At 40.2% G+C, this 14,483-nt stretch overlaps 1 protein-coding gene across 1 annotated transcript in view; it reads right to left on the reverse strand.

The window, feature by feature from the left end:
• ptprq (protein tyrosine phosphatase receptor type Q) overlaps positions 1 to 8,176 on the reverse strand; it is a 70,177-nt gene extending 62,001 nt beyond the window's left edge. Inside the window, exons 1-11 of the mRNA XM_053499856.1 lie at positions 8,132 to 8,176; positions 7,024 to 7,137; positions 6,709 to 6,850; positions 6,362 to 6,625; positions 4,751 to 4,968; positions 4,397 to 4,577; positions 4,025 to 4,306; positions 3,209 to 3,493; positions 2,397 to 2,666; positions 2,029 to 2,289; positions 1,038 to 1,168 (exon numbers count right to left, since the gene is read on the reverse strand). Coding sequence (XP_053355831.1) covers positions 1,038 to 1,168; positions 2,029 to 2,289; positions 2,397 to 2,666; positions 3,209 to 3,493; positions 4,025 to 4,306; positions 4,397 to 4,577; positions 4,751 to 4,968; positions 6,362 to 6,625; positions 6,709 to 6,850; positions 7,024 to 7,137; positions 8,132 to 8,176 — 2,193 coding nt within the window. The remainder of the gene's footprint in view (positions 1 to 1,037; positions 1,169 to 2,028; positions 2,290 to 2,396; positions 2,667 to 3,208; positions 3,494 to 4,024; positions 4,307 to 4,396; positions 4,578 to 4,750; positions 4,969 to 6,361; positions 6,626 to 6,708; positions 6,851 to 7,023; positions 7,138 to 8,131) is intronic.
• Between the last annotated feature and the right edge of the window lie 6,307 nt (positions 8,177 to 14,483).

The raw sequence follows: 14,483 nt of genomic DNA on the forward strand, positions 1-14,483 counted from the left end.
GTTATCGCAAACGCTTGATTGCAGTTATTGCTGCTAAGGGTGGCCAAACCAGTTATTAGGTTCAGGGGGCAATTACTTTTTCACACAGGGCCATGTAGGTTTGGATTTTTTTTCTCCCTAAATAATAAAAACCATCATTTAAAAACTGCATTTTGTGTTTACTTGTGTTATCTTTGACTAATAGTTAAATGTGTTTGATGATCAGAAACATTTAAGTGTGACAAACATGCAAAAGAATAAGAAATCAGGAAGGGGGCAAATAGTTTTTCACACCACTGTATATATATATATATATATATATATATATATATATATATATATATATATTTATATATATATATATATATATATATATATATATATATATACATTAGGGCCGGGACTCGAAAAAAAAAATCTAATTAATTAAAGGCTTCATAATTAATTAATCGAAATTAATCGCATTTTAATCGCATATAAATATTTGACCTAAGAACAGTGAGAAGTGAGTTTTTTCATATGGATTTTTAGTATACCATTGAATAATGACTGAATACATAAGCTTAAGCAACAAAATATTGACATATTAAAATTCAACGCGTTATTTTTATGTAATGAATTAATCTAAATTAACGCGTTAAAAGTCCCGGCCCTAATAAAAATATGTAAAAAGTAGGAATCAGACTTATGTTCAGTAGTGAAAGTCACAGTATTTCACAGCTGTGTGTCCATAAGAAAAACGCTTGTTAGTGAGATTCATCAGGGTGAAACCCAAAAGGGCTTGAGTTTACACATGACGACTGGACTGCACATGCGATTAACTTTGCACACAAAATGTCATGTGATCAGATGAGTCCAGATTAACTCTATTCCAGAGTGATGGGCGTGTCAGGGTAAGAAGGGAAGCTTATGAAGCGATGCTCCCATCATGCATTGTGTCCACTGTACAAGCCTCTGGAGACAGTGTTATGATCTGGAGTTGATCAGTCGCTTCCCCACAGACCCCCCCCCCACACACACACACCCCCTCACACATTCTCCGTCTAAATCCATCTTACCATGACAGTATCAGTGCAACCCATACAAAGTGCTTCATACGTGTGTTCATGGCCTTCCGCTCGATCCCACAGCACTTCTACTGAGTGGTTCGTCACAACACTGGCACGCACACGCAACGGAGGTGCCAGACCTGTACACACACACACACACACACACACATACACATGTCTTACTAATACATCCTGTGCTACAACAAAGACTAACCATGTCCTTATCATCAATAACCAAAATAAAATAAATGAGTTAGAGATATGAGCATTGAGGGAATCCTACAAGTACTTTCAAGTTTAGCGCCCTTACTGGATATAATAGCAAGGGTGTTTCAAAATGTTACCCAGTGGATTCATATAGTCATACTGTCTATGAACTAATGAACAGATGTTGGTTATCTCATCTACAGAATCTACAGAGACCTACAAGGTTGTTTTGCAATCTACGACTGATAAAATGTGAGACGGCAGGAGAGCAGAAAGTGAAAACCAGAATGGTCGAGATGGCGGAAAGTCCAAGTTAGTTAACATGATATCCCCAGAGAACAGTATGAACAAAAGACGACCAAAAATGTTTGGCCCTTATGTTGGCGGCAGGTTGGCTTAGTGATTAGCAATGTCACCTCCAGGGTGAGGGTTCAGTTCCTGCCTCAGGGTCTATGTACAGTACATGGAGTTTGCATGTTCTCCTGGTACTTCGGTTTCCTCCAACATTCTAAATACATACAGATTAGGCTAATTGGCGTTTCCAAATTGGCCGTAGAGTGTGAATGAGCGTGTGAGTTTTCCCCAGAGGCCTACCATGGTTGGCAAAACTGGAATAAATACAATAGTCACCATTGGCCTCCAATGTTCTTAGTTGGACTACAGAGGTTCCTGGATAGATGTGCTCCTTAGATGTGTTTATGGAGTTTTGTGGGCGTGGCTAAATGGAAATCATGATCATTATGACGTAAACTTTTGTGAATCTGTTTTGTTATTGTTAAAAGTTGTTACTCACAGGTTCTGATCGGGGGCAACCTGAAGCCATCACTGCTTATGTTTCTACTGGTGACAAACAGCAGGAATTCATACGTTGTTCCTGGAACCAGGTTTCCCACCATAGCTTTACTGGTCCCACTGAACATCGGAATCCAGGTACTGGTCGTGCCATAAATTACAGCCAGGCCATCATAAACACCACTCGTAGGCATCTGCACCAACAGGACCACAGAGACTGTGTCCACTGCATACGAGACAGCGTCTCGGACCATCTGTGGCTCTAAAAGCAAAAAATGTGGAGAATTTAACCTGAGAACGAAATAATACATGGAAGAAATAAATGTGGGACACATAAATAGAAAAAAAGAATTATGAAAGAATTTGTACTTAGTGTTAATTGTACGGTTTCCTCCAGGCTCCTGTTACCGCCCTTTTCTGTAGCCACACCCACATCATACGTCTCACCAGGCACAAGCCTCGTCAACGTAATACAGTTGGAGCTTTTCACCCAGAATTCCTGTGAGTTCCGACTTGAAGTCTTCAGCCGTAGCTGGACGTGTTGCACGTCGACCTCGTCGTCACGCAGCTGCTCCCAGCATACGGTCACGTTTTCTGTCCCACAAGCTGCTACTGAAACATTGTGTGGTGGATTAACCTCTACACACACACACACACACACACATACACACACACACACACACACATTTAACAGTCAATACTAAAATAAGTAATAAAATCTAAAATTATATGATGCAATAAAATGTAATAAAAATATAGTCATGTCCATAAATATTGGCACCCTTTAACATAAATTGTTACATAAAATAACATTACACCGTTGCAGATTTTGATTTATTGCAAAATTTTGGTAACCTTTAACAGAACTAGACTTAATAATTTAGGATTTCTAAAGTTTTACTTTAACAATTCTGCTCAAATCTGAGGCTCAAATGTATTTTATGAACTTTCTTTAAGCATCACAGGAAGTAATTCAGTGCTTGTATTTTCTCATGGCTTTTATCAAATATTAAATATAACCTGTGCAGGGTGCCAATAATTTAGATTAAAAAAAAGATTGAAAAGAAAACAAAATAAAAATCCATACTGTCCCTGTACTTCTAATTCCAAAATTTTGTATATTACATTATTGTCACTTTTCTTTCATAAAGGGTGCCAATAATTACGGTGGCAGGTCTTACTAGTGATGATATCCAGGGGTGTGACCTTAGTGCTCTCCACTCCTTCTGCTGTGACTGACACCAGGCTGATTCTGTAGGCATGAAAATCTTCCAGCCCACCAATCACAGCATTGAGATTTCCTTTGTCCAGCCATAAGCCCCGCCCCCTGCCAGAGGCTACGTCCACCCAGGACAGGAAGTATCGCTGAAACAAGGCATCATGGGTAGAGTCAGGGGCGGCCCAGGACAGAGCAACTTGACTGGATGTGACTTTTGTTACTTTGATGTTCTGTGGAGGGTTTGGTCCTGGAAAGGAAAAATAAATAAATAAATAATAATAATTATATATATATATATAAATATATATATATATATATATATATATATATATATATATATAAAATACAATCTATATATATATATATATAATATATATATTTTTTTTTATTTATATATATATAAAATAATAATAGTAGAAATTAAATTAAAGATTTTCTTTTTATGTAAAATTATCTAAAACATCAAGAAAAATATGAAAGTTAGCGTTACTTTAACCATTGTGGGTGTTCCCCAATAAATACCTGTTTCTTGTTATCACTCATATTATAGCAGCTATAAACAGTCACGTCTTCATGTGTCGCTGTTTCTATGGTAACGGTAACCTGAGTGCATTATTATACTATAACCTGTCACTCACATCCAGAGCTACTGTCTGAAATTCTTTCATAGAAAATGAATTACAACTTACTGACCAATAAGAACTGAAAATCCAAAAGAACTGTGTGTGTGTGTGTGTGTGTGTGTGTGTGAGAGAGAGAGAGAGAGAGAGAGACTCACTAGTTTTAATGGTAAAAACTGGGCCGAGAGTTTGAGACGCTCCGCTGGGGTGTGCGAGACTGATTGAGACGTGATAGACGTGTCCAGGGGTGAGTCCATGCACACGCTTTCTATGTCCAAGAGGAGTGTGTGTGGAAACTGGCCTATCATTTTGGTCATGAACGTCCAGGCTGAGCCCTGAGCCAAGAGCCGAGTGTAACTGAGAAAAGTTTGACCAGCTGAAGACTGCTTCTGTTTCCTGCACGCTGTCTACACTCAGGCCAGAGAAGGACTCCTGCAGCACTGTAACACCCACACACACACACACACACAGGTTACACAAACACACTGTGAGGCAGACACTCTCTCTCTATCTGTGTGTCTCTCACTCACATGGTGTGTGGCAGAGGTAGGGAAGCTGTATGTCACACGGCAGAGCGGTGAAGAAGTATCCTGGTCCTGTGCTGTTCCTCTGAAGGGCAAAACAGTCCATCTGATTGGCTGAGAGAGACTCTGTCACAGAGACGCTCAGGCTGTAGGTGGAGTTATCAAGCCAGCGCGGGACACCCTCTTCCTGTAGAGAGACAGAAACGGTAAACGCGCTGGGTCGTTATTTTTTTTGGGTCACGTTCTGAGAAATTCCTGGCACTGGAGACTCCTTCCATAAATGCTAAATGAGGGGTCTTCTTACAGGAAACATCACCACGTCATCAATTACTGTACATTATCATCAATATAAAGGTATACCCGTCGGCCATTCAGAGACGTCCACAGCAGCAGCAGGTGGTTGTGGGATTGTAGTTTGGAAGAGACAGACAGAAAGTCAGCATCTGTCTTTATAATGGCGAGACGGACTCCTGGGCCGGTTCTCTCACACAGCTGCTGTGCCTTAGACCAGGTCTGCACATCCCGTCTCACCTGGAAACAGTTCCATCCGGTCGCTACCCAGCCCTCAGGACACCGTCCTAAAGGACACAGTAAGGATTATCATTAGTGATATGAATAGTACACCATACATTAAGCCTATGTTTTAACATGATGGTATTCAGAACATATTTTCCTAATAATACAGTCATCATCATCATCATCATCGTCATCATCATCATCATCTACTGTATACCGCTTAATCCTGTATTCAGGGTCATGGGAGGCCTGGAGTCTATCCCAGGAGACTTAGGGCTAGAGGTGTCGTACACCCTGGACAACATGCTAATCCATTACACTGCACACACACGTACACACACTAATTCACACACTACAGGCAATTTGGGATCGCCAATTAGCCTAATCTGCATGTCTTTGAACTTTGGGAGGAAACACACCAAGCATGCAAACTCCATGCACACAGAATCGAACCTGGGCGGGATTCGAGCCTGGAACGTGGATGTGCAAGTCACCGTCCTGCCTAATACTACAGTCATAAAGTGTAATTATTACTTATAGGGTTCTCGGCAAAAAAATTTTTTTTATCAAATTAGTTTTTCACATTCTTTGAGTGAAATATTTTAGTTTAAACTTAAACCAAAACCTGAGCTTGAACTAAACACAACAGATTTCTAAAGTTATACAAAGCTGAATTTAGCTTTCAAAGAAAATATTCTTTGAGAATGGGCTGAAAGGGTCCATCTATCATGCGAAAGATGAAATATATCCATCGTTTCTGTGGCAGCTCCTTATGGGCTCGGGTTGCCAGCTGGACTTCCAGTCGTATCTGAACATTTGGAGGTGATGGATCTCGCTCAAGGGTCCAACAGTGGCAGAGAGAGATGATGGCGCCATCACTTTAACCACTGAGCCACCCCGCTGCCCCAGAATATTTCTTAGGGGTGCCAAAAGATTTTGGTATATATTGATTCATCTTCTAAGGTACTCCGCCTAGAATGTACAGGGTCACAGAGGGCCTAAAACCTATACCAGGAGACTTTGGTCATTTTGGGTACCCCCTGTATAGGGTATCAATTTGGGAATGGAAACTAGCCTAATCTTCGGACAGAATATCCTGAGTAAATTCACCAATTACAGGGTGAACATAGACCCCCCATGCACACAGACCTCCCTGAAGGTGGGAACCGAACCTGGACCTTGGTAGTGGAGGGCAACAGGGCTAACCACTACTCCAGCGTGCCACCTATTTTGCAATATATGTTTTTTTTTTAAATAAATACGCAAATGTCAGCAATTTTTGTTTGGAAAATCAAAAAGTTGGTTTCCCCGGGGGTGCCAATAATTTTGAAGCAGATTCGTTTTTTTATTTATTAATTGTGATCTGTGCTGATAAAACAGGACATCCATCTAAGATTCATTATGGTTTCACTCTCGTGTGTGTGTGTGTGTGTGTGTGTGTGTGTGTGTGTGTACCTGTCTTTATACCCAGCTGCAGCTTCTGCCTGAGTGTGATATTGACGTGTGTAATGTGTGTTTCCTGCTCTACAGTGACCGTGTATCGTGTCCCAGGTTGCAGTCCTGACACCAAGCGCGACGGCTGAGAAGACGCCAGCGTCCAGCGCTGACCGTCCACACACACCGTGTGCTGCGTCCGTTCGCTGCTCCTCCACTCAGTCCAGTTCAGCAGAGCGCTGGTGGAGGAGACCTCGACCTTCATGAAGGAGCTCTGCAGAGGAACTACAGAGAAGCATTACAAGTTCATGATCAGTCACACACACACTGAAGGAACTCTTTATCAGCATGCTTAGAGCTGATCTCACCCAGCGGGAAGGATCGGGCTTCTAACATCCGCTCCTGTAGGTACGACTGTAACGTCAGATTGAGTTCAGGAGGCGACTGAGGCAGGCGTACATCCATCGTACACTCACACACACTGTGACACACCACACTGCTGCTCAGCACCTGATACGAAGATGCATGTACTGTATCAACAGGAAGTTGTTGGAATGTGTCCTATAACAGCATGACCCAAAGTGTTTTATTCCACTTGGCATTGTGTAAATAATCATGTATTGTGTGTGTGTGTATGTGTGTGTGTGTGTGTGTGTGTGTGTGTGTGTGTGCTTTTCGTATACCCTATCTCCCAGTAAAAGTGAGTAAGTATCAGGCTCAAGGCGGAATGGAAATCTGCAAAACTCCACCTGAACCTCAACAGAGACTGGACGAGTCAGACCAGGAAACCTCAGCACCTTAAACAAGAAGGAAAAACACAATGATTTCAAGGTTTAAAGCTGGTGTTTATGTTTTTCGTTATTTCCACATCCTACTGTACACCCTGCTTTATTTGACGGGTTTGACACCAAAATGAGAGAACTCATCGGATGTGAATCGCAAAAACAGTTCCGTCGCAACGGATAAATCAGCCTGCAGGACTGGGTATTCCACTGTGGCGACCCCTTGACGAGAGCAACAACAATGATTTGTGGCACAAAAAAAACTAAATGAAAGTGTTGCTGATTTATGCAAACTAGCATCAAGTGCCACTTTACGTGTTTTCTTCCATTTTAAAATCTGCCTCAGACATAATACAAATCTGCAGCTTTTATCCCTAATAAAAGCTAATAATCCCATAAACATACAGTATGAGTCGCTGTTACATTCGCAGGGATTTCTTAGGTTAATGGGGCGGTGAAAATCTTCAAAGTTCAAATCTGTAATAATTTCCCATGAGTGTAAACTAAAATGTATTACGTTTATGAGATTATTACATTTAAAGCTGCATTTCTATTACATTTATTACATTTGTTGTCCTAGTCATGTGACTAAGTATACCTTTTTGGAAAATGTCGTGAAAAATATGCATATTAAAAAGACAGGCTTTTGTTAGATTTGTCACGTTGAACAAATTGCTTGAACTAAATAAATATTTTAATCAATTACTTGAAAATTGTAATCAGATTCTTCCAGGTTTAATATGAGCTGAGAACATAAACACAGAGAGATGTGTTGAAATGTGACAAGTTTTACACTTTGCATGTTGCCTTTAACACTTGAATGGTTTTGTGTTTATTGTCTATGCATCCTTATAAATTACTTTCATCTATTAATCTTATTTTGTCAATTAGTATAGAAACAAATAGAAGTAAATGTCGAAGGAAAGAAATGTCTATTTAAATCAAAGTCTTTTATTAGTTTTTAAAAAGTTTCATGCAGTATTATGATGAGACGAGAGAGAATTATTACCTGGATCAGTAACCCCAGCAGTCTCAGAGGAACCATTTCACACATTAGTTATTTCCAGTGTCTGAAAAATCTCTGAGAAGAAACAGAAAAATCTGCAGCGCCAACGCCAGACTCTTACACGGCTATCTGAACAAGATTTATTATTATTATTATTATTATTATTATTATTATAAATAATAAGTTAAATAATTAGGTTTGCCACTTGAGCTGGTCAGTGTGTGCTCTCCAGCGTCTCACACACACACACACAAATCTGAATATTTTACATTCCCTTCCTCATGATGAAAAGAAAATATTTTCACATCCACGCCTGCATCTCGTCCAAGAAACACCGAAAACGTCCCGTGACCTGCAAATGCCGCAACACTCCTGCACTAAAATAAAAGGAAGGTGGAGCCATTGTACAGTACTCACACATATACTCTTGACTATTGAGCCTCTTTAGTGCATTTGAATGGTAAAACATTTGAATGGTGCAGACGCTGGACTCAGACCTCACTGCAGGCGTTCCCGTGAACATTCAGGCACCTGATGCTTAAAAATTGAGAGAGGGAGATGAACACACGATCATTCACCAACACCACTTTTCAAAAGGAGTTCCTGGGAGGCTAGGGTTTCACACCTTGCTTGTTTTTTAACACATCTGTTTCAGAATGATTTTGTGAATTTTATTTTCTGTGCATAAATTGCTTTCATGTATTAATCCTATTTTGTTTGATATGTACAGTATTAATAAAAAATGATAAAAGTAGCTCCGACATACTGAAAAAACTTCCTACCTTGATGGTGTCCAAGCACTAGTGAAACACTGAGATGAGTGCATTATTGTAGCAGGGGATTATATACTGCAATAGTTCATATAAAGGATTTTTTTACTCTCAAAACTGTTCTGTTAATCTGCGCAAGTCAAAAATCCCCAAAAATTCCCAATGCTTGGCGCGTTGCATTGAAAGTAACATCAGAGATCAGAATCATTTTTATCTTCTCCGGTTTCTTGCCTGTTTTGGACTTTCTGAGCCTCCATGCTTAATTCTAGTGTTAAGGTGCAATTTTAAATAAAATAAAATAAAAAGACTTGAAACTAATTCAAATTTGTTAACAAATTTAACCCATAACAACTACAATCAGAGTTAACTAAGCATTTAAACATCAAAGTCCTCATTTTAATAATGTTCCTCCAACGTGAGAACACAACAGGGAGCTGTTTCTCTTCAATGCACTAAGCGGAAAAAATAATCTCACATTTCTCAACACTGCCCAATCTCTTAGTGATATGATACAGGGAGGTTTCTTTTCACGATGCAGACCAAACAGAGCTCGGCTTCTGAAAAAAAAAAAAAAAGGTTGTTGACCGCTCTCATTTCTCAAGTCCTGACTCAGCAGCTTCGCACGAGGAGGAGTTCAAACCTGCCAGCAAATTTAATTACTTTGCTATACAAAAACAGAACATGGCTCAGCAGGACAGGGTTCAGCCCCGGCGTGGGACAATCCGAGGACACGCAGCTGATGAGGACACGAAGAGCACGTCAGTACTGTATAGTAGGAGGATGGGATGTCCTGTTTGTGCACGTCCACAGGCTTTTATTCTTATAGAAATTGTTTACTTTTTAGCTGGGGCGCACAGAAAATGTCAGTAGCTCATGAAGTGATATTCCCTTTCATTATTTCATTTTGATAAATAAATGTCTGCTACAGCTGTACGATGGACGTCGCCAATCTGATTGGTTTAAAGGTGTCTGTAACAGCAGATCTGACAGTCACTCCAGATGTAATTTAAATCAGTCATTTAAATCAGTCATTTAAAGCTCTTTCACAGGGATATACATCATATTTAAAGGGCGTTCAAGTCAAACTGGGACTTTTGATTGCGCAGAATAACAAAACACTGTTATGAGTGTAAAAACGCTAATTTCTTTATTTAAACCCGTGCTACACTAATGCACTCATCCCAGCGCCCGAAACCCTGGCCTCCCAGGAACTCCTTTCGACACCCAGGCATGTGGAAATGGCTTTGAGCAAGAATAACTCACAGCCGAGTTCCTGTAATGTGTGTGTGTTGTTGGTGAATGTTTGTGTGTACAGTTCAAACAGACAGGTGTGTCTCTTCTGCAAGTTGGAGACTCGTCCAGATGTGAAGTTATGTCGATTCTCTTTAAAAGGCCTTCTTTAAAACACTTGCACCATTTAATTGTTTTACTGTTTGAAGTCCGCTGTAAATGTCAATTATTTTTGTAATACTGTATGTACAGTATAATCTAATGACACACTATCAGTAATCTCCCAGAGTTCCCAACTTCGATTAGATCACCGTCTGACCCCACAGAACTCGATCAGGCGACTGAATATTTAGAGTCGACATTTCGCTATACCCTAGATAATGTAGCTCCAGTCAAAAGAAAAATTATTAGAGATAAAAAACTTGCTCCCTGGTATAACGATCACACGCACACTTTAAAACAGACCGCTCGGAAATTAGAACGTAAATGGCGTCAAACTAAATTACTAGTATTTCGAATAGCATGGAAGGAGAGCATCCTGAACTATAGAAAAGCTCTTAGTGTAGCTAGATCAACATATCTCTCCACTCTTATAGAAAATAACAAAAATAATCCTAGATTCTTATTTAATGCTGTAGCCAAATTAACCACAAATAAGACCACTGCAGAAATCTCCACAACAACATCATGCAATAGTGAGGACTTCATGAACTTTTTTAATAATAAAATTGTAAATATTAGGCATAAAATTGAGGTTTTGAAACCGAACAATGTAATTGATGCAGATGTTAATCTAGCCATGTCAGACCAGAACCTAGAATACTTTACTCCCCTTGAAGAGAATGAACTAATTTCACTCATCTCTTCTTCAAATTCATCAACCTGTATATTAGATCCTGTACCGACACATTTTCTTAAACAGATAGTACCAGCAATAATAGAACCCCTGTTGAGAATAATTAATTCTTCACTCAGCATTGGATATGTTCCAAAATCTTTTAAATTAGCAGTTATCAAACCAATAATTAAGAAACCTGACCTCGACCCCTGTCAGCTGTCCAGTTACAGACCAATATCAAACCTCCCCTTTATCTCCAAGATCCTGGAAAAGATAGTAGCGGAGCAGCTATGCTCATATATACATAGAAATGGCATACATGAACTGTATCAGTCAGGATTTAGGCCTCATCACAGTACAGAGACAGCGCTCGTTAAAGTAGTAAATGACATTCTATTGGCCTCTGATCAGGGTTGTGTAACTATGCTTGTATTACTTGACCTCAGTGCAGCTTTTGACACTGTTGATCACGCTATTCTTCTTCACAGATTAGAAAATGTAGTGGGAATTAAGGGTACAGCCCTCTCCTGGCTCAGATCCTATCTGACCCATCGTTATCAGTATGTAGACTTAAATGGTGATTATTCTGCATGTTCTCTAGTGGAGTTTGGCGTTCCGCAGGGTTCAGTTTTAGGTCCACTGCTTTTTTCCCTTTACATGCTTCCTCTGGGCAACATAATCCGTAAGCATGGTATTAGTTTTCATTGTTATGCTGACGATACACAGTTATATGTCTCAGCAAAACCTGATGAGAAAAAACAGCTTACTAAAATTGAGCAATGTGTGCAGGACATAAGAAATTGGATGCTAATTAACTTCCTTCTGCTAAATCCGGATAAGACAGAAGTTCTAGTCATAGGACCGCATACAGCTAGGAGTAAAATTTTAGATCACACCGTAACTTTAGATGGCCTTTCTGTTCCATCAAATGCAACAGTGAAAGACCTTGGTGTGATTATTGATTCCAGCCTTTCATTTGAAGCACATGTAGATAATATTACCAGGATAGCATTCTTTCACCTCAGAAATATTGCCAGAATAAGAAATTTATTGTCGCTAAACGACGCAGAAAAACTAGTTCATGCTTTTATCACCTCTAGGTTGGACTATTGTAATGCCTTACTGTCTGGTTGTTCAGCTAGATGCATAAATAAGCTTCAGCTAGTCCAGAATGCAGCAGCGAGAGTCCTCACCAGAACCAGAAGATATGAGCACATCACCCCTATCTTATCTTCACTCCATTGGCTCCCTGTGAAATTTCGCATTGATTTTAAAATACTACTCTTGACATATAAAGCATTAAATGGTCTCGCCCCGCAGTACCTGAGCGAACTGCTAGTGTCTTACAATCCGCCACGCCTACTTCGATCAAAGGATGCAGGCTGCTTGTCAGTACCGCGTATTATGAAAAATACAGCTGGGGGCAGAGCTTTTTCTTACAAAGCCCCAAAGTTATGGAATAGTCTTCCAAATAGTGTTCGGGACTCAGACACAGTCTCAGTGTTTAAGTCCAGGCTAAAAACCTATTTATTTAGCCAAGCATTTTTATAAATAGATTTGCCATAGGTAAAGGAGCAGATCTGGGGGACTCATGGACGTAGAGTATTATGGTGAACTGGTATGTTTGGATGCTGTCTTCCTCACTCTCATTGATCACTCAGGTTTGCTGACGGTGAGGTGATTGTTTGCTTTACATGTCAGGAAGCCCTCATGTTTGTGTTTCCTTCTGGCTCTCCCTTTTAGTTATGCTGTCATAGTTAGTTCTGCCGGAGTCTCTGCTTGCACTCTACAGTTAATATACATTCACATTATACATTGTGTGACTGTGACCATACCTAACTTGCCATCTCTCCTCTTCTTCTCTTCCCCCCCTCTTTCTTTTTCCTCTCTCCTCCTGTCCCCCCTTTCACTCTTTCTCTCTCTCTCTCTGTCGAGCTACACATGTCGTTCCTGAGCTGCCAGTGATCCAGACTCCCGCTGCCCTCCGGACCTGTCTGACCCATCCTGGTGCCCCGCTTCTGGCTGAAGATCTCGTCACATGGATGCCCCGTGTGTCTCTCTGGGATGCGTCTGGTGTCTGGGAATGATTCTCTCTATCTAGAAAATGGTTCTGGCCTTGACTGGGGTTGGCAACTGTTTCTCTGGGGACTTGACAGTTCGATAGTTCATGACTGGAACTTCTTACAAGTCTACCTGGGTCTTCAATAACTACCTGGACTCCATATTAACATCAATTAACATCAGCTATTATAGCTGAACTGCCTCCCACCCTACACACTGTAATAATGCAGATCATTTACTGCTTTCTGTTTCACCCAAATGAGGATGGGTTCCCTGTTGAGTCTGGTTCCTCTCAAGGTTTCTTCCTATTACCATCTCAGGGAGTTTTTCCTTGCCACTGTCGCCCTCGGCTTGCTCACCAGGGACAAACTGACCATTTTGATTCATACAAATTCACATTTCATACAAACCTAAATAATTCTTTTGACTGTGTAAAGCTGCTTTGCGGCAATGAAAATTGCTAAAAGCGCTATACAAATAAAATTGAATTGAATTGAACTACACAGGATGAATTTTCAAATTTAAGGTCTTCATCTTTGTGATGTAACTTCATCCCATAATGTAACACAGTCAATTCATTTATTGAAAATAGACCATTTTTAATGTTCATGATAACACTGGTAGTGTGAATCGCAGGGACTGCCAATAATTAAAAAATTACCTAGTTTAACATTTTTACTACTTTTTTTTATTTTTATTGACACATAGTGACTTTCCACAAAACGTAAAATTAACTAGTTCACACTGTAATACTGTTCCTAAATAAAGGTTGAACTTATACTTATTTTCGCCTGGCTTAAAAGGGACCTATTATGCAAAATTACACATTTTGTGTAATAGTTACAATGTGTTTAAGTCACTGGTCTAGGATAGATCCCAGTCATTGCTTTTGCTACAGTTCTTGCTCTACCTTGCCTTAGAAAGTCCACGCCCCACATAAGACCACGCCCCACAACATAGACCATTCTCAGTGATTTTGCACAAGTGAACTTGGCAAAAATAGAGAAATCTACGATATCAGGTATTAAAAAAGTACGAACAGACGCAAACATCTTGCATACAGTATTGCATAGTTATGTACTGTATAGTCAGTGTATGTATAGTCAGTTCCTGTGCTTGTCTCTATGTCCTGGGTTGTGTCTTGGTTTGCAGAGTTGGACTTATGTTTTTCTTTTGCTTCTTTTCTTTTTTTCTGTCTCTCTGCATCTGAAATACAAAGACTCCATATTGATGAGGGGTTCAGTGAGTCCCTGTGTTCCAGGTCCATGTCCTGAAGAGCATTAGTGAGATCAGGCATGGCCTTTGTGCGACACATTCTGGGGTGCAAGCAATGTTCTGGTTCATTTAAAAGCTGCTCAGTGTTTACGACATCAGGATTGTGTTCGGGGTGCTCATCTTCTTCATGGAGCTCACTTCGTGCACAGCGGCATTGTGATACTGGAAAAAGGTTAGCTCC

Source organism: Clarias gariepinus, chromosome 7, assembly GCF_024256425.1.
Source record: "Clarias gariepinus isolate MV-2021 ecotype Netherlands chromosome 7, CGAR_prim_01v2, whole genome shotgun sequence".
Taxonomy (NCBI): Eukaryota; Metazoa; Chordata; class Actinopteri; order Siluriformes; family Clariidae; genus Clarias; species Clarias gariepinus.